We start from the raw sequence: 21765 nt of genomic DNA, 5'->3' as shown, positions 1-21765 counted from the left end.
TCCTGAGTCTCTCTAGATACACTTTGCAATCTTCCAAATAACCACATTCTATTACCATTTACACGTTCTGCAAAGCCCGTCTGTGGGGCGCAGAACTTAAGCCTGTTTATGATTAACGAGCGTTCGCAGGAATGCTCATTAGCAATGATATGGCAGTCTAATACTGCTGCCGATTACCGAATTCATCAAGCAATCGGAGTCTTTCAGTATGTTTGAAAATCTTTATTTGCTGGTGGCAGATCATGCTGTGTAATAACAATCTGCTGCTGGCAAACATTTACATAGCATGGGGACAAGCGATGGCATAGTGATCGTTCCTCCCCATGCTGGGGAGGAGATCACTGCATGTAATAGCAGCCGTCTTCTCCGCTAGCGAGCCTTTAGATTTGGATGGCCAGTCGATCTCAGAAGTGTGTTGTTTATCGGAGGTAAGTAACCCTTTCCAAAAGCAGTAAAGTCTGTTGCCATAAAGATGCATTTATCTTACTAGCACAATCCAGCATGGCTTTAAGCGGTTTTCAACCATCTATAAATGTCTGTTCTCTTTGTCTGAGGGGTAGTCTCTTGGTTCAGTTGCTTCTCCGGCAGCTTTCAGTCTCAGGGATGAAGGTTTCCTGGAATAGGCCTAGTTATGATCTACTCACACATACACATCCTTGTCCTAGGCCGGCTCAGCAAAGACTCCTAACTAAGAGGGTGGGACTAGCTCATCCCCCGGCAACATAAAAAAATTGCCAGTACTACCTATCTTGTTTCTATATATCACTTTTTTGGATTCACAGTGCACAAATATCATCTGAGTAAACATTTTAAAGGAGTGAAACTTGGTATTAACCCTTCAACAATAACTTATAATATTAATCCGTTAGCAATTATCCACTGGGCAGGGTGCCCCCCAGGCCGCTCTAAAGCACAGTAAAAACGGCCGAGTCTTGTCTGAGTCTGAGCACCGGAGGACCAGGAAGCAGTGGAGGCCTTGTAGTCACCGCTTCCTGGTCCTCGGCTGTGTAGGGCTGCGCACAGGCGTAAGGCGCTCTGTGATGTCACGCTGTGCGCAGCCTTGCACAGCCGACAGCAGATGCAAATTGCTTTGGAGGAGAGGAGCTGCAGGCGGGCAGTGTCCAGGAGCAGGAAAAGTGTTTTTTGGGGGCAGATGAGAGGCACTGGGGGTTGATGAGAGGCACTGGGGGCTGATGGAGAGGCTGCTGGGTGCTGATGAGAGGCACTGGGGCAGATGAGAGGCACTGGGGGCTGATGGAGAGGCTGTTGGGTGCTGATAAGAGGCACTGGGGCTGATGAGAGGCACTGGGGGCTGATGAGAGGCACTGGGGGCTGATAGAGGCTGCTGGGGGCTGATGAGAGGCACTGGGGGCTGATGAGAGGCACTGGGAGCTGATGGAGAGGCTGCTGGGGGCTGATGAGAGGCACTGTGGGCTGATGAGAGGCACTGGGAGCTGATGGAGAGACTGCTGGGGGCTGATGAGAGGCACTGTGGGCTGATGAGAGGCACTGGGGGCAAAGGAGAGGCTGCTGGGGGCTGATCAGAGACACTGGGAGCTGATGGAGAGACTGCTGGGGGCTGATGAGAGGCACTAGGGGCAGATGAGAGGCACTGTGGGCTGATGAGAGGCACTGGGGGCTGATGAGAGGCACTGGGGGCAAAGGAGAGGCACTGTGGGCTGATGAGAGGCACTGGGGGCTGATGAGAGGCACTGGGGGCAAAGGAGAGGCTGCTGGGGGCTGATCAGAGACACTGGGAGCTGATGGAGAGGCTGCTGGGGGGCTGATGAGAGGCACTGGGGGCAGATGAGAGGCACTGGGGCCAATGAGAGGCACTGAGGGCTGATGGAGAGGATGCTGGGGCTGATGAAAGGTACGGGAGGAAGATGAGAGGCACTGGGGCTGATGACAGGCACTGGGGGCTGATGGAGAGGCTGCTGGGGGATGATGAGAGGCATGGGGCTCTTATCTGAGGTCTGATTGGGGGTCATTCATATTGGGGTCTGAGCTGAGGTCTGATTGGGGGTCTGATCTGAGGTCGTATTGGGGTCTTATTAACATTGGGGATCTTATTGGGGCTGTTAGCTGAGGTCTGATTAACATTGGGGGTCTTATTGTTCCCCTCTAAAACCTAGGTGCATCTTATGGGCCGGTGCATCTTATAGGGTGAAAAATGCTGTACATGCTTGCTCCTCCTCCCAATCTCCCCTGCCCCTTGTGTACGCCGCACGCCGGGACGTCACACGGAGGCACTGCAATGCTAGGGTGAGCCCCGGTCTCTTTCCTGAACTGCAGAGCGGTGCCCAGTTCCAGCTCTGAGCCCAGCTGCCCAGAGCACTGATCCTGAGCCTGCTGGAGTCTTCAGAACTGTAAGTATTTACAGTAATTCACTGTAAGCTATATTATATATATTACTTGTTTTATGTGAGTAAGGGTGCTGGGTGGTTGGAGAAGGGAGAGGGAGGGGTGGATGAAGGGGATAGTAGTACATTTGTATATTTGTCTTGCTTCATAACATCAATATCCATTATAAAACAAGGAAAAGGTGGGAGTGGATGGTGAGCTGATTCAGTAGTGCAATGGCCACTTGACTGGATTTGCCCTGCACTGCAGTGAAATTATTAATCCAGCATAATAAAAAAAATCCCTGTTTTTGACTTGCATAGGGTCAAAATGTTGCATATTGTTATTTTGCTGGACCTTTCGCTCCCACGTGCAGCGGGCATCATGGCTGTTTCAGTTAATTAAATGCTTTAGATGCCGTGATCAAGTGAGATCACGGCACCTGAATGCTCACGCAACATAAGAAATGAGCAAAATGCTAAGAAATTGTCATTTTTTAAAACCCTTACAGGTCAAAATAAAAAATACAAAAACATTATTTATAGGGTCATTTATGAGCCTTAAAATGATGATATATTTTTTTTACAAAAGTAAAGAAAAATAAAAAATAGATAAAGGTTTAAATCAACCCCCTTTCCGTATAATAAAAAAACAAAACTAAATAACAATAAATATAAACATCCTGGGTATCACCGCAACCGAAAACGCCCATAATATTTAAAAAATACATAAAAATATATATATATATATATCAAATACGGCGAATGTCGTAACGGAAAAAAGTGTCAAAATGGCCGATTTGCTATTTTTTCATTGCTTCTCCTACCCCAAAAAATTAAATAAAATGTGATCCAAAAGTTATGCACACTCCAAAATGGTATCAATAAAAATTATGAATTGCCCAGCAAAAAATGAGCCCCTAAATAGCTCAGTAGACATAAGTATATAAAAAGTTATGGGGGTCAGAATATGGTGATGTAAAAAAAAGAAAAAGAAATTCTCAAAGTTTAAATTAATTTGACGTAGGACGCCAGGATCGCGAGACCACATGGGACGCCGTAGTGAGTCCGGACGGTAGAGAGAGAGGAGACACCCGGCAATCACTCTCCTACCTGGCGGTAACGTATAACATTCTAGTGCCAGCCAGGCACTTGACCATTGACGAACCACCAAGTGGTAATGTATAACATCTTTACCATATTACTTTGCTAAGAGATGGTCGCACCCAATTGACTTGGACACATCCATGTTACAAGAGAGATTGTTTGGAAGACACGACCACAAGTGGCATGTTTTCATCTTATCAACTTTAATATGCACATTGCATGAGTCATTCCCTAGGTCAGTGATGTCGAACCTTTTAGAGGCCGAGTGCCCAAACTGCAACCCAAAACCCACTTATTTATCGTAAAGTGCCAACACGGCAATTTAACCTGAATACTATAGTTCAATATAGTATATATTCCATGTACTTTATCATTTAGCTATTAAAGCCTGCCTACATTCAGTGCCCTGCCTGTGCTGTTTATAGCGCTCCCTGCACTGATGAATGGCAGGAAAAGTCTAAGGCTTATTGGTACACCATAGACTTTTTTCACAGTGTGGGTGCCCACAGAGAAGGCTCTGAGTGCCGGCTCTGGCACCCGTGCCATAGGTTCGCCATCACTGCCCTAGGTCATACCATAGGTGTTACGGATTTAAGTGACATTTCTGGAATCACCTATACATTTGATTCCTGCTCATTGTGTCCCCATATTAGGGGTTACGTTACCTATCCTGATCTATAGGGCCCTACTAGCCACTCATTCGCTACTTCTGGCTACCGAACAGAACTTTATGTGTGGTGCACCATTGCGCATGCTTTTAGCTATTTTATTCTTATCTTTATATTTTATTTTCATTTTTATGTACATGTGCCTCATTTAGGTTTTATTGTTGTTCATTAAATGACTATTTTGTCTATCATTTTATACTCACTTTATTGTCCGGGGCCCCCTGATATTTGAGTGCCCCTCCATACAATATCATTTTTACACTATTTACACATAAAAAACCTATACATATGGGGTATCGTTGTAATCGTACTGACCCAGAGAATGAAGGGCATGGGTCAGTTTTTCCGTAAACAAAACACCGTGGGAACAAAACCCGTAAAATCGTGGAGGGATTGCGTTTTTTTTCCCAATTCCACCCCATTTGGAATTTTTCCCCCGCTTCCCAGTACATTTTATGCCATAATTAATGGTGGCATTAGAAAGTACAACTTGTCCCCCAAAATATAATCCCTCATACAGCTCTGTGACTGGAAATATAAAAAAAGTTATGGCTCACGGAAAATAGGGAAGAAAAATTTAAACGCAAAAATGAAAAAAAAAAAGGGGTTAATAAAGCTTATTGCACATTTTAACACCCTAATAGATCCTGCTATGATCTTAGGTACCTGCATTGCCAAGCCCATACGTACCATAGAGGTCTGCTATGTGGCCCCTAGAAAGAAGGCTCCCAGCCCAGCTCCGCCTTATCCCAAATTTAATGGGTGGGGAGAACGTGTTGGGACAACATAAAACATTAGCATGCAAGGGAGAATCAACTCAAACATCATGAAAAGGTGATGGGGCAAACAAACCTCCTCCTGTCTCAGGTAGTTGGGGATGTCATGGTGCCAGCCTGCAGCAGAAGGGGGTCCCCATTTTGATGTTTGGTGTGGGGCTCCCTTTCCTCTATGTACACCAGGGAATAAGGAATGGTCATGAAGGTATGGCAATAATTGGCGGTCCTATATATAGTCCTGAATTTAGTGAGAGGAATGATGTTCAGGCAAAAGGACAAGAATTGTTCTTAATACAAATTTTAAGACTCTTACGTTGAGCGCTTTATATAGCTGTCAGCTGAGCAGCTACCCTTCCAAGCCCCCATACAAATGCGTGCTTGGCATGTGTTTGGGGGAGGGGAGTAATCTGTTGCTTGACTACTCTGGTGGCAGCTTATCTCCCCTGAGAACAAAAGGCTTGGGTACCTCAAAATCCAACAGCATCAGCTGTCGTTGAAGAATCGGGATATGCTTAACCAGTCCGGCCAAAATCTGCATTTTCTGTCAACATTAATCTGAAGCGACTGGCCAGCTTTAGTTTATAATATAAGACCCAAGATTTCAAGAACAGTTATCCACTAGGAGAGGAAGACTTGAGTGTCTAGCAAAGACAAAACCAAATAAATGTCAGTCATCTCAGCTAGATGAGATGAACGTCTTAAGATATTACCAAACCACACTGAACAGGACCAGCAGAAACTGCTTCAGCTCCAAGATATGTTTGTCCTGTAATCAAGGGCTGCACACCGGCCAGAGGAGGACTCTGTTGCCAAAACACAGCAAAGGTCGTACTGCTTGAGATGCCTGGGAGTAGTGAGAGCTGATGTGCAAGGTTCTGTGTCATTAAGCTGGGACATTAAATGACGAATGAAGAAAGAAATAGACAACTATCTAATTATCTATCTATCCATCTATCTATCTCCTATCTTTCTATCTAATTATCTATTCTTTCTATCTCATAGCCATCTAATTATCCAACTTATCTATCTATCTTTCTATCTAATCATATATCTAACTGTCTAATCATATATCTAACTGTCTGTTTATCATCTGTTATCTATCTATATTTCATTTGTTATCTATCTATCTATCTATCAGCTATCTGCCTATATCTATCTATTATCTATCTATCTGTCTCTGTCTATCATCTTTCTGTTATTTATCTATCTACTATCTATCTTTGTCCATCTACTATTTATTATCTGTCTATCAATCAATCAATCAATCAATCAAGCTTTATTGGCAGGTCTAAAGTTATACATTAGTATTGCCAAAGCATGTGGGAAATAGGGGGTTGAGAAATGGGGTCACTCCCGGGGTCGGTATCACCTATATGTTATCATGTATCTATCATCTATCTACTATATCTATCTATTTCATATCTATCTATTCATCTACTATTTATTATCTATCTACTATCTATATATCTATCTATCTAGTATTTATTATCTATCTATCTATATCTATCTATCTATCTATCTATCTATCCAGTATTTATTATCTATCTATCTATCTATCTATCTATCTATCTATCTATCTATCTATCTATCTCTATCTAGTATTTATTATCTATCTATATCTATCTATCTATCTATCTATCTAGTATTTATTATCTATCTATCTATCTATCTATCTATCTCTATCTAGTATTTATTATCTATCTATCTCTATCTAGTATTTATTATCTATCTACTAAGAAAACATTAGCGCAGCACTGGTCAAAAAAGTATAAAGTGCAAGGCGTGCCAGCGGCTGCGGAACTTGACCGATAATCCAGGTAGGTAAAAGGGAAGATTCCATGGCACATCCATATGTGGTAAAAAAAAAAGTGTGCTTTTTTCGCCCATTCGACGTTTCAGTCCTGTTACTGGGACTTTTTTCAAGCAATAAACAAAGTGTCACAGTGCCAAACATATATACTGGTTTCACGGATGTGCCATGGAATCTTTCTATCTATCTCTCTGTTATCTATTTATCCATCTATCGATCTATCATCCATCAATTACATTAGAATATAGAGAGTATAAGGCTCTGTTCACATTTCAGGCAGGTGTTCTGCTTTTCTCTTCCATTTTTAGAACAGATAAAAGGAATCTGGTGAATCATTTAAAATACCCATTGACTTCACTGGGTAGTGTGAAATCATCAGATTAGTATCCATTCTGCCAGGATCCGCCATTTTGCCAGAAAGAGAAGCGCAGCTAACTTCGCTTTGGTTTCCTACAAAAAAATGGAGACTTGATGAAAAGCAGCTGTACATTTTTTTCACCATTGATTTGAATGGTGTGAAGGATCCTCATGGAAGACCTCAGTTTACATCCATTAAGATCTGTTTTTACAATCCGCTGGCCTTTTGAAAAAGAAGAGAAGGCTTTCTGGAAGTTTGAACAGAGCTTTAGCTAAGTATTCTGGGCGATAAACAGCCGACCTCCTGTCTAGCAATCAATTTAAAGGGGCTTTCCACATTATTTCACGGACCCAGATCCCCCTCCAATGTTATCTCCCTTTTAAAATTTCAAATGACTAAAAAGTAGAAGACATCAACATATAGTAATGTCAAATAACAGCATATAAAAGTATATATAAATATATTCAGAATGGAAAAGACTTGCATTGTGATTCTTCTTTTACCATAAACACCAAATCAAAAAAATATGTTCTATTTCTATGAAATAAACTTGGGGGGTACTATCTCTCCTTGGGGAGAGAGCACCATAAAGGGGCCCCCGGGTCCAGAGCCGAACCCCCTCCCCCCCAGGCAGCCCTCCCGAGATGAGCACCGGAGCACCCCACGCCCCGATGCTCTCCCCCGAACAGCGCCGATATGAAATTAATTAAAATAGCTTGTCCATTTAGACAGTCCCAGGTAACACAGTTACTGCTCGGTATTATACACTACTCTAGCGATGAGTCCATGGGGCAGTGATTCATCATTTTCAGAAATCACATTATATGGTTTTTTAAGAATTTATTTGTCTTGCACTGCTGAACATAAGTATTTGGACACCTGAGAAACAGCAAGAATTCTGGCTCTCAAAGACCTGTTACTGTGCCTTTAAAAAGTCCACCTCTACTCCACTCACTAACTTAGTAGCACCTGTCTGAGCTCTTTAAAGACACCTGTCCACCCCACAGTCAGTCAGACGCCAACTACTACCATGGGCAAGACCAAAGAGCTGTCAAAAGACACCATAGACAAAATTGTGGACCTCCACAAGGCTAGAAAGGGCTACGGGGCAATTGCCAAGCAGCTAGATCAACTGTTGAAGCAATTGTTAGAAAATGGAAGAGGCTAAAGACGACTTCATGCAAGGTCTCACCTCGTGGGGTATCACTGATGAAAGGTGAGGAATCAGCCCAGAAGTACAAGGGAGGAGCTGGTCAATGACATGAAGAGAGCTGGGACCACAGTTACAAAGGTCACTGTTGGTAGACCACTACGCTGTCATGGTTTCAAATCATGCATTGCACGGAAGGTTCCCCTGCTCAAGTCATCACATTTCCAGGCCCGTCTGAAGTTTGCCAATGACCATCTGGATGATCCAGAGGAGGCATGGGAGAAAGTCATATGGTCAGATGAGACCAAAGTAGAACTTTTTGGTCTAAACTTCACTCATCGTATTTGGAGGAAAAGGAAGGATGAGTTGCATCCCAAGAACACCATCCCTACTGTAAAGCATGGTGGGTGGTAACATCATGCTTTGGGTTGCTTTTCTGCGAAGGGGACAGGATGACTGCACTGTATTAAGGAGAGGATGAATGGGGCCATTTATTGTGAGATTTTGAGCAACAACCTCCTTCCCTCAGTCAGAGCATTGAAGATGGGTCGTGGCTGGGTCTCCGTAAGAAGCATATCAAGGTTCTGGAGTGGCCTAGCCAGTCTCCAGACCTAAATACAATAGAACATCTTTGGAGGGAGCTGAAACTCTGTGTTGCTCAGCGACAGCCCCGTAACCTGACAGATCGAGGGGACATCTCTGTGGAGGAGTGGGCCAAAATCCCTGTTGAAGTGTGTGCAAACCTGGTCAAGAACTACAGGAAATGTTTGACCTCTGTAATTGCAAACAAAAGCTTCTGTACCAAATATTAACACTGATTTCCTCAGGTGTTTAAATACTTATGTTCAGCAGTGCAAGACAAATAAATTCTTAAAAAATCATACAATGTCATTTTCTTTTTAAATTCTGTCTCTCAGGGTGGGAATGCACCTACAATGTGAATTTCAGACCCCTCCATGATTTCTAAGTGGGAGAACTTGCAAAATCGCAGGGTGTTCAAATACTTCTGTTCCTCACTGTATGTGACAGTATTATCCAAGGGCAGATTGGCTATAGACCCTACAGGGAAATTTTCTGGTGGGTTGTTGCCCAGAGGGCCGCCAAAGCCCTCCTCATGGCCACCAGCCAGGTACATAAAGTATGTAGGAGCATCAGGCACTTATGCACCTGGCCAGCAGCCGAAAGTGCCCTCCTAAATTCAACTGTGTCACTGTCCTCAAGACAATGATACAGTTTCATACTGTGGTGTGAGCGGCAGTATTTTGTGCTGTACTGTGGTATTTGGTTCCGCTAGGGTGGTATTTTGTCCTGCACTACAGTATTGCTGCCCCGCCTACTTCTGTTTCCCCTGCCTACATGTGTTGGTCCCACCTTCTTGTGTTGTTCCGCCTTCTTTCAGTTTGGACCCACCTAGATCATGGGGCCACTTTTAGGTTTTTCCAGGGCCACTTTAAGTTCCTAGTCCACCTCTGGTATTATCTGTTATTTAAATACTGCATATTGGAGTGCTGGTTTCCCATCAGTGGAGTCTGGTCTGTGGGGCACAATATATATCAGCACTGATATAGAGGATGGTATTGCTGGTTAATTAGAATGGACAGATATATGACCCTTCCTATAGTGTCCTAGAGCGGATACGAAGAACTGTGTCCCTGGGGACAATCAGGCATGACGGGGTTTACATTACTTGTCATGGTCTGACTACTTCCCAGTGCAGAATGGTAAAGTAAAAATATATTAGGCTCAGTTCACACTTCAGTTATTTGGTCAGTTATTTCCATCAGTTATTGTGAACCAAACCCAGTAGTGAAGCCTACTCAGAGAAAAGGTATAATGGAAAGAACTGCTCCTGTTCTGTGTTTGTGACCTGCACCTGGTTTTGGCTCACAATATCTGATGGAAATAACTGACCAAATAACTGAAGTGTGAACTCATCCTTAACCCCCTGTTAATCATATTCTGAACTCACAATTGCCAACCATAGACATACAGATTATTTCCTACTAAAGGCGTATGCACCATATCTGTTATAGCTTAAGGTGGCACCAACTCTCTACACTATGGGAGGTGGAAACCATACTTGCCAGGACAATTGGGTGAATCGGCCCACCAGCGGCTTGCATAATTCACTCCCCAAAATGGGCATTTTGGCTGCATTGCGGGACATTTTGGGGAAATTCACAGGTGGTCCAAGGAGCGGGGCTTAAGTGTCCTGAAATTTCAATTTTTAGTGTTGGTAAGGGTGCAGTCCCATGAGCGGATTTTTGGTCCCCTTCCCAGCCACATTTTTTTGTGGATCGCACACGGACCCATTCATTTCTATGAGGCTGCAAAAAAAGTGCAGCCGAGACGCAAATTATAGAACATGTCGTGTTCTTGTCTGTTTTGCAGAAACAAATAGGCATTTTTTCAATGGGTCTTGGAAAAAGTTTGGGATGCACACAGACCACATCCATATTTTGTGGATCTGTGATTTGCAGACCATAAAACGCATACGGTCATGTGAATGCCCACCTAGTATGAGCGAATCGAATCCCACGAAGTGGAATTCGATCTGAATTTCAGAATAAATTTGATTCGCCTAGAAGCCACATTTCCTCGTGCTTCGTGTCAGCGAATCGATTTATCGTTAAATAGTATAAAAAACTAAAAAATTCTAACTTACCTCCTCCATTTGCTCACGACGGCCGCCAGCCTCCATCTTGCTTGAAGATCTCGGCCGAAATCCCGTGCGGTGTGAGATTACATCATCACGTCGACTGGCGTGATGACGTCATACGTCACCACGCCAGCCGGCGTGAATGTGTAATCTCGCGTTTTTTTGCGGAACATACATGCGGACATACAGACACAAAATGCACACAGAGTCATTTCTGTTTTTAACAGCCACATTGGAGTGAATGGTTCCGCATAAGGGCCACAAAAAAAAAACTGGAACGGACACTGACATAAAATAAGCTTGTGTGCATGAGCCCTAAGGGTGTGTCATTTCTGCTGTAGCCCTTTCCCTGTAACTGCCACAGCTTCTAATAGAAGATATATCTGGTGACAGTTGAAGATTTGAACTCCTTGCACGTGACCACCTCAGTGAGGTGGACAGAGAAATAGGGAAAAGAACAAACAGCAGGTGGCGCTATACAGATACATTTTATTGACTATACTCATTATTTTAATTACTTGCAGTGGCAAAAGTATTCAAATCCAGGTGCTGCTTTGAAAAATGTCAAATATTTTTCGTAGGACAACCCCTTTAAGTAGAAATTGAGGAGAGATAATATAGCAGGGTTGGATCCGTCGGTTACATGGCCTAGGCGCAGCTCAATTCCATTCAAGTGAATAAGTCTAAACTGCAATACCCAGCACTGCCACTATACGAAGTATGGCGCTGTGCTTGGTAAGCTGTGAGGAGGCAGTGGGGCTCACTGGAGCCCCATGGCCGCTTGAAACAGGGGATCGGCGGGGATGCCGTGAGATAGACCCCCACTAATAAGATATTGTTGACCTATAATTAGGAAAGGCGATCAATATTTAACACTTTAATACATGTATTATAGCCATGGCCCCTTCGGGCACTTACTTGATGCCCAAAATGGCTAGTTTGCCCCTGTATAAAAGAAAGCATTACACCTATCTCCACTTTTCATCAATATGCCAATTAAGGCTACTTTCACACTTGCGTTCAGAGCGGATCCGTCTGGTGTTTAGAAAAAATTCTAAGTGTGAAAGTTGCTCAGACGGATCCGTCCAGACTTTACATTGAAAGTCAATGGGGGACAGATCCGTTTGAAATTGAGCCATATTGTGTCAACTTCAAACGGATCCGTCCCTATTGACTTACATTGTAAGTCTGGACGGATCCGTTTGCCTCCGCACGGCCAGGCGGACACCCGAACGCTGCAAGCAGCGTTCGGGTGCCCGCCTGCTGAGCGGAGCGGAGGACAAACGGTGCCAGACTGATGCATTCTGAGCGGATCCGCATCCACTCAGAATGCATTAGGGCCGTACGGATGCATTCGAACAGAACTCACAAGCGGAGCCCCGAACGCTAGTGTGAAAGTAGCCTTATGTAGATACTCATATAAAGATCTATATCCTCAGCCATTTTCGTTGTATTATTGTAGTGTGTGAACAAGGCCTAAAGCGTGTGAGTGAAGGAGAATTCATAAATTCCTAGTTGCTCGTACATGTAGATGATATTTGGTTGTGTTTTTTTGGCAAAAGAAAACCCCTTAGGCTAACATTTACATGACCGTATGTGTTTTGCAGTACGCAAATTGCAGATCCACACACAAAAAAAACGGATGACGTTCCGTATGGCATCCGTATTTTTTTGAGGATCCATTGTAACAATGCCTATCCTTGTCAGCAAAACGGACAAGAATAGGACATGTTCTATCTTTTTAGCGGGGCTACGGAACGGACATACGAATGCGGATAGCATGCGTTGGGCTGTCCGCATTTTTTGCGGACCTATTAAAATGAATGGGTCCTCATCCTATCCGCAAAAAAAACGTAACGAACAAGGAAACAAAATACGTTCATGTGAATGAATGTCAGAGACAGCGCACGTCGGGGCAGATTCATCAAAGTGTCCAAGAGCAAAAGCAGCTTTGTTGCCCATAGCAACCAATCACAGCACAGCTTTCATTTTTCAAGAGAAGAATATGAGCTGAAAGCTGCGCTGTGATTGGTTGCTATGGGCCTAAGGCAGATTCATCACTCTCTACTGAGCGTAAATCTAGCCTGTAAAGTGACCACCAACAAAATGGGGGGAAATATAGAATAAAATCATGTGAAACAAAATTAACATTGATATCTGTAAGAGTGTTATCTGCAGCAATAAAACAGGTAGTAATAATGATAATTTACCCTCCAAGGTTTCACATTGTGCCAGGTTGATGTAGTCGCTGGCCTTTAGGATTCCACCCTTAAATCCTCGGACTAGCCCCTCCAGATATCCGCTGTCCACATTGAAGTAAAACTCGGATGAAGGCATGGTGGAGCTGGCGGCGACCTTCTTCCTACCTCAGCGACTGCGCTCTGACAGGCTGTAATTTCCAGTGTGACACAGTAACCACTGGGTTCCTCTTTCATTAGATATAAGGCCGTTCCCTTTTGTTTATTGTGCAAACAGCAGAACTGAATGGAACCTGCTGGAGTTACATCTAGAGGAGAGGACACAATGGACGCTCGAAGGTGGACTAATTGCTATATGGGGCTCATCTATAGTATAGCCTTCTCACCAACTGTCATGAAGAGCCCCGTCTTCTGTATAAAGTAATACTCTCGATCGAGTGGTTACTAGCAGAGGATTGATTGACAGTATACAAAGTATACAAAATCCAACCAAGAGTAAACCAAACACAAAAGAGGTTGTCCTTAAAGGGTTTTTCCAGCCTCCTGATGACCTATCCTGAGGATAGGTCATTAAAAGGGTATTCCAGTTGTTATCTCCTATCTACAGGATAGGAAATAATTATTAGATCAGTGGGGGGTCCTATCACTGGTACCCTCACCAATCATATGAAGGTGGTCCCTGTACCCTGTGAAACCACCTGAAATGAACGAAGCAGCTGGTTTGACATGCATGCAGCCTGTCCATTTATTTCTGTGGGAGTTCTGGAAATAGCCGAATACAGCGCTAAGCTATCTCCGGAACTCCCATAGAAATGAATGGAGCAGCCATGTGCATGCTTGACCGACTGCTCTGTTCATTTCGGTGTACGAGGGCCTGTTCTCTTCATCGGTGGGGGTCCCAGCAGTAGGGCACCCACCAATCTAATAGTTATCCCTATCTTGTGGATAGGAGATAGCATAAGCGGAATACCCCTTTAATATCTGATTGTGAGGGTCTGACACTCAGCATCCCCACCGATCAGCCGTTCCCTGCAGCCTTTGAAGCTGGAACTAGCACTTTGAATAGACCAGGAAGCACAGCTCAAATCCCATTCACTTCAGAGGGAGCGGAGCTGCAGTAACCCAAGATGGCTACTACACTTTGAATGGAGCTCTGCTTCCTGCTCCATTTAAAGTGCTAGTTCTGGAACCAGAAGCTGCAGGGAACAGCTGATTGGTGGGGGTGCAGGGTGTCAGACCCTCATCGATCAGATATTAATGACCAATCATGAGGATAGATCAACAATATGAGGAGCCTGGAAGCCCCCTTTAAAGGGGTTGGCCCATCTGGGACTTTCATAGCTCATTGCTAGGCTGAAGTGAAGGACTGCACACTGCGTACGTGTGGCTTACTCTTCATTCACACGTTCATAGTGGTGGATGGGGGGTGGCCACACATGCACTGCTGTTCCCATACACTTCAGGGGGCCCCTTTGTGGAGATAAGATCAGGTTTCAGAGGTAGAACTTATACTTATCCGATCCCAGATGGAAATAACCCTTTTAACCTTTTGCTTACCACCGCATGACTGTCGGCAAGCTTTTAACTGTAACTCAACGCGTTGGGTTACATTGCGATGTGCCAGCGCCCCATAGCACTGTAGAACAATGTGACCGTGCTGTCATTAGACAACTGCAGTCAGAGTAAGAATCCCTGAGACCAGGCAGTGGTCTCTGTGCGTGGCATCGCTGTGTACAGCGATCCACGTCACTGTAAAGTAAAAAAGAGAGCGCCCCCTGCTGGCTGTAAAATTAACGGTGAGCCTGCAGTCTGTGAATTAACTCTTTCCTGCCCTTTATGTGGCAGGAAGGGGTTAATTCATATTTTCCATTAAAAAAATTATAAAGTAAAAAAAAATAATGAAAATTTATTGAAAAATAAAAAAAATTGTTTTGGCTATAGTTACTAGTTTTGGCAATAGTATAGCAGACTACGTACATACACATACACACATTCCCCCCCCCCCCTTTTTCGTTAATAAAAAAAATATATATTAGTTTGAGCAATAGTACAGCGGACTTTGTGTGTTTAACATATACATATATATTTTTTCCTTTTTGTTTTCTTAATTTTTTTTTAACATTTTAGAAATGTTTTGTCTTTAAATATTTCGTAACAGTATAAAAATCATAAGAATGAAAAAATATGCATTTTTCATAATTTTCACAGTTTTATCTGATATCTAAAATATCCCTCCACAATGCCTGGACCCCTTGTATGGATTATACTTACCTGCTCCCTGGCACCTGCGTCGCTCCCGATCCCTGCATGGCCGCTGCTGCATCTCCCCGTCGTTCGGTTCAAAACATCTGGCAACAGAGGAAGCCGTCAATAGCAGAACACGACGGGGATGAGCCCCCTTGAGGCTGGTCACTTTCGCAGCTAGCTACTGGCTGCACCTCGCCACACCCCACCCCGCCCCGTCGCCGGATGTTTTGATCCGCGCGACGGGGAGATGCAGCAGCAGCCATGCAGGGATCTTGAGCGGCTTACCTGGGGAGCAGGTAACTATAATCCATACAAGGGGCCCGGGCATTAGATATTTTAGATATTGGATAACATCTTTTAGATGTCCCATGAAAAATAATATCAAATACATGTAGATTGGCTCAGCAACAAATTACCGTATTATTCGTTTTATTAGACACACCTGATGATAAGAGACATCTAGGTTTTAGAGGAGGAAAACAAGAAAAAAATGTTTTTCATCAGACATCAGATCCCCATATCAGAACTTCTAATCAGACCGCTTTATCAGATCCTTAGATCAGACCTCAGATCAGATCCCATACCTCCCAACTTTTGAAAAGAAGGAAGAGGGACACTATGTCACTATGTGCGGTGTGTAAAGCTCACCACAGCAAATTTTTTCTGCACTAGGCCACGCCTCTAAGGATCCATTCACACATCTGCAAAATGTGTCTGGATCTGTTCCACAATGTTGTGGAATGGATCCGGACCCATTCATTTTCAATGGAGCCGCAAAAGATGAACAGATGAAAAGATGACATTGAACATGTCCTATTCTTGTGTGCAGACACAGACAAGAAAAGGCATTTCTATTTAACGTGCCGGCTATGTGCTGTCCGCAAAATGCGGAACGCACATGGCCAGGGTCCGTGTTTTGCGGATCCGCAGTTTGCAGACCGCAAAACACTTGTGGATGTGTGAATTGACCCTAACTCTGCCCAAAACATAACTAAACACCTAATCTCACCCAGTCCCCTAAATGCCCCCACATAGTAATTATTCCTACTTTATGCCACCACACAGTAGTTATGCCAACATTGTGCCTCCTTTACAGTAGTTATGCCCAGATATGTGCCTTCCTCACAGTAGCGATGCCCAGATATGTGCCCCTCACAGTAGTTATGCCCAGATATGTGCCTCCTCACAGTAGTTATGCCCAAATATGTGCCCCCTCACAGCAGGGGTGCCCAGATATGCGCCCCCTCACAGTAGTTATGCCCAGATATGGGCCCCCTCACAGTAGTTATGCCCAGATATGTGCCCCCCTCACAGGGATGCCCAGATATGTGCCTTCCTCACAGTAGCGATGCCCAGATATGTTCCCCCTCACAGTAGTTATGCCCAGATATGTGCACCCCGCACAGTAGCAATGCCCAGATTTGTGCCCCCTCACAGTAGCGATGCCCAGAAATGTGTTCTCTCACAGTAGCAATGGCTAGATATGTGCGCCCTCACAGTAGTTATGCCTATTTATGTGCCCCCTCACAGTAGTTATGACCAGATATGTGCCCCCACACAGTAGCGATGCCCATAAATGTGTTCTTTAACAGTAGCAATGCCCAGATATGTGCACCCTCACCCTCACAGTAGTTATGCCCAAATATGTGTCCCTTCACAGTAGTTATGCCAGATATGTGCCCCCTCACAGTAGCAATGCCCAGATATGTGCCCCCTCACATTAGTTATGCCCATATATGCGCCCCCTCACAATAGCAATGCCCATATGTGTCCCCTCACAGTAATATGCCCATATATGTGCCAACTCACAGTAATATGTCCAGTTATGTTCCCCCTCACAGTAATATGCCCAGTTATGTGCCCCCTCACAGTAATATTCCCAGTTATGTGCCCCCTTACAGTAATATTCCCAGTTATGTGTCCCCTCAGAGTAATACAGTATGCCCAGTTGTGCCCCCTCACAGTAATATGTCCAATTAAAGTAAAAAAAAAAAAAACTCCACATGCTCACCTCGTTCCCCAGCAGCAGCAGGATACATGGAGCTGCCAGCCGGCCCCTCCCTTTGCTCAGACCAGCAGTGTGGAGCACCAGCAGGGAGGAGGAATGATGGTGCAGGGAGCGGATGGCTCTTTGCTTCATTATTACAGACAGCTGTCTCTGCTTCCTATGGAACCCGAGACAGCTGCCAGAGAGCGGGATATACCTCCCCCGTACCGGGACCGCGGGACAGCCTCTGAAATCTGGGAATGTCCTGCCGGATCCGGGACAGTTAGAAGGTATGAGATCCTCAGATCAAACCTTATATCAGATCACTATATCAGACCTTCAGATCAGACAAAAGATCAGAGCACTAGTGAGCGCTTCCATAATGGAAGTGCTCACTAGTATTCCATTTGTAAGACGCACTAGCATTTCCCCCCACTTTTGGGGGGGGGAAGTGTTTCTTAGGCTACATGCACACGAACGTTGTTTGTTTCTGTGTCCGTTCCGTTTTTTTTGCGGGTAGGATGCGGACCCATTCATTTCAATGTCCGCATCCGTTTGTCTGTTCTGTAGCCCCGCAAAAAAAATAGATGGCATACGGATGTCATCCATTTTTTATTGCGGTTCCCGCAATTTGCTGGCCGCAAAACACATACAGTTGTGTGCATGTAGGTTTTCCGAGATTTTAATACTGATCATTTTCTGATCGATGAGGGTCCCACACCAGGGATCCCCACCGATCAGCTGTATGAGAAGGCATTGGCGCTCCTGTGAGTGCCGCTGACTTCTTGCAGCTTACCAAACACAGCCGCTATACAACGTACAACGCTGTGCTTGGTAAACACGGAGAAAGCTCACAGGAGCGCCAATGCCTTCTCAAACTGCTGATCGGTGGGTATCCCTGGTGTCGGACCCCCACCGATGAGATGCTCATCAGTATCAAAATCTTGGAAAACCCCTTTAAAGCGGCTGTCTCACTTCAGCAAGTGGCATTTATCATGTAGAGAAAGTTATTACAAGCCATTTACTAATGTATTGTGATTGTCCATATTGCCTCCTTTGCTGGCTGGATTCATTTTCCCATCACATTATACACTGCTCATTTCCATATTCACGACCACCCTGCAATCCAACAGCGGTGGCCATGCTTGCACACTATAGGAAAAAATGTCGGACTCTGTGGTGACCGGGACCGTGACAGCTCACATAGGCGAAAACTTATTTTATAGTATGCAAGCATGGCCACTGCCGACGGGTCGCAGTGTGGTCGTAACCATGGAAACGAGTAGTGTATAATGTGATAAAAATATTCATCCAGCCAGCAAAGGATATGTGATATATAAATTGTTGGAAAAAGGGATAGAAAAAAAAGTTTTGCTGTGTAAATTAAACTCCAAAGTAATGAAGACCACAAAAACCTTAAAAAATCTTTTAAAAAGAATAGTGAAACCAGACTAGCCAGTTTTGTTGATACTTCCCTGTCTACTGTTTGGTGACAGTAGGACATCAAGTCTGTGTCGTGCAAATAGCAGACATGTGAACTGCGTACTGTTTCTTCCAGGGGGTCATCAGAGTCCGCAGGTGGGAGCCAGGGCTTGCCCTCATACTAACAGCTGCACATGTGGGTGGGGTGGGCAGTGGTATACAGGTGTAGTGTTACCAGAGGTACAAGCCAGGGAGACGTCACCCGCAGAGGGACATTTCTGCATAGACACAAGTAAAAAAATAATTAGTAACAGAGAAAAAAAGTGATTACAAATGTGCTGCACACACAACTTCCTTCTAGGACTAATTATCACGTATCTGTGAGTCTACACAACTATGTGCTTGTTGAGTCATGAAGTGAGACCAAATCTAACGAACCTCCAGCTTTTTATAGTCTGAGCTGCTACTTCCCAGTTAGAAAGTCCCAAAATATTCCAAATGCAGTTGGAACGTTTGACAGCATTTCTGAGCGTCACTGTTCTGTTCTCTCTCACTGGCAAGATGTGTTACTGCTATTTTATTATAATGGTTTCTTAAAGGACTTTCCAGGAGTGCAATATAGATGATCTTTCCTTTGGATTAGAGATGAGTGAACCGGAACTTCACCAGGTTCAGGTTCGGTGTTCGGGTGGGTTAAGAATTCTGTTATAGATTCCGTTACGACAAAATATAATGGGTATCATAGATAGAATGGAAAAAAGAAAGCCTTTGAGAGGCATTCCGTTTTGATCTGTCATAATAGAAATCTATGGCCAAGCATAACGGATCCGTCTGGTTTCTGTTATGCAGGACTTTGTTTTCCGTCCTGCATAACGGAAACCAAATTGATCCGCTATAATTGGCCATAGACTTTTATTATGATGGATGAAAATGGAATGCCCCTCAAAGGCTTCCTTTTTCCATTCTATCTACGAATTCCATTATAACAGAACCTAAAACGGAATTCCTAACCCACCCGAACCTGGTGAAGTTCGGGTTTGCTCATCCCTACTCAGGATATCTCATCAGTGCCTGACTTCTGGCACCCCGCCGATCAGCTGTTTGAAGAGACTGTGGCACTTTGGCCTCTTCTCTGAGCAGTGACCTCATGTTCATTGATCTCATGGCCTATGTGCAGCTCAGCCTTGTGTTTTGGGTTATGGTTGCATATATATATATATATATATATATATATATATATGTATATATTTGTATCTATATTTCCTGATGCCTGGTTAGTGGGGCTGTTTGTAACAAGTTCTATAGTATAATGGTGAATATTTATAAAAATTATTCTAAAGTAAAATTGAAAAAGTTGTCCCTGACAAGTCATTCCCTACTTCAGGCTTAGAGATGTCATCTAATTGATTGCTATAGTGTAGACCACTGTCCTAGCTTGCAGTATTTTTTACAAAACTCCCTAGTGTGCCCTCACATGTTTATACCGACTACACAACCCCTGTACTCACATGTTTACACCTATACAACCACCACTCCCCATTATTTATTCCTCCTGTAATTAGTTTACCTGCAACCAGTTTAGGATCTACCTTTCAGGAGACTTTAAAGGGAACCTGTCACCGTGATTTGATGTATAGAGCTGAGGACATGGGTTGCTAGATGGCCGCTAGCTAGTCACCATAGCTCTGTGTGCTTTTATTGTGTAAAAAAAAAACCGATGTGATCTATATGCATATTAACCTGAGATGAGTCCTGTCCCTGAGATGTGTCCAGCATAAAGGAGCCCAGCACCGCCCGCATCCTCAGAATCTCCTCCTTGCTCCCCGACGTCAGAAAGCCAGAGCTAGCGCATGCGCAGTTCCTTCCCTGAGGCTGATGCCAGCACAGGGAAGAAACACCATGACGACACTGCGCATGCGCTAGCTCGCGCATCGCGAGATTATGGCACTCTGGCTTTCTGACGTCGGGGAGCAAGGAGGAGATTCTGAGGATACGGGGCAGTGCTGGGCTCCTTCACGCTGGACTCATCTCACGTACAGGACACATCTCAGGTTAATTTGCATATGGATCAAATCATTTTTTTTACACAATAAAAGCACACAGAGCTATGGGGACTGGGTACTGCAGATGTGCTAGTGGCCATCTAGCAGCCCATGTCCTCAGCTTTATACATCAAATCCTGGTGACAGGTTCCCTTTAAGGTGGCCATACACATGGGATTAAAGTCGGCTGGAATGGCAGATTTCATCCTACGAAAATGTGGACGTTCATGGCTGAAACTGCATGTTGATAGTATGATAGGCTGAAGTCAGCCACTCACTTGACATCGTGCTCAAGTACCAGAAAGTAATTATTTATATATTTATTTTTATAAAAACTGACTATCTGGTCGGCCAGGTCGTACAAATGATCCCATGGACAACTGATCGGCCACAATGCGGCTGATCATTATCCCAAATGTATGGCCAGCTATAGGCAGGATAGCCTTGTATTCATTTTTTATATTGACTCAATGTTCATTGACCTAAAAAACTATTGTTGAACCTGCAGAGCTTCATCACATGTACATAAGGACTGATTACAGCGTACTGCATCAACTCACACTAAATAATATGACACATGATTGAGCAGCATTTCATTTTTGCATCTCTAGCTTACTAAAACTATAGCAGAATGCACAATTTGAATGGGTGTGCGTATCTCATATCTTTCCTTTCTTAGATGTTCTTAGCTGTAGAGAATTCCAGGAACCACTTCTGGCCAAGGATGGTGGGTTGCAGTCCATATCATGCTGCTTATTCAGGCCATTGCAGCTACATACATAAGGGAATTCGAACTGCACCCCCCAGTGGGAGAACCAGCTGCTAGAATTTTGAATGTTACACTGATGTTGGACCATACCATAGAATCTCCATATTTAGGAAATAGATGTATAGAAGGTATTGATTGATGTACGCAGATACCCAGGTGGTTGGCTAAAAAAAGTTCTAGAAAACTGTAGGTACACTTCACAATCTGAAGAAACACTGGCTGACGCAGGT

The 21765-nt window shown here is 44.1% G+C and overlaps 1 protein-coding gene across 1 annotated transcript in view; it reads right to left on the bottom strand.

The window, feature by feature from the left end:
• Positions 1 to 13264, bottom strand: part of LOC122938689 (V-type proton ATPase subunit d 2) — a 42227-nt gene extending 28963 nt beyond the window's left edge. Inside the window, exon 1 of the mRNA XM_044294382.1 lies at positions 13081 to 13264. Within this exon, the coding sequence (XP_044150317.1) occupies positions 13081 to 13207 (127 nt within the window). The 5' untranslated portion in view covers positions 13208 to 13264. The remainder of the gene's footprint in view (positions 1 to 13080) is intronic.
• Between the last annotated feature and the right edge of the window lie 8501 nt (positions 13265 to 21765).

The sequence above is a fragment of the Bufo gargarizans genome, chromosome 5 (assembly GCF_014858855.1).
Source record: "Bufo gargarizans isolate SCDJY-AF-19 chromosome 5, ASM1485885v1, whole genome shotgun sequence".
NCBI classification, from domain to species: domain Eukaryota; kingdom Metazoa; phylum Chordata; class Amphibia; order Anura; family Bufonidae; genus Bufo; species Bufo gargarizans.
Note: the sequence above shows the minus strand (reverse complement) of the source record. Positions and strands in the feature narration are given on the sequence as shown.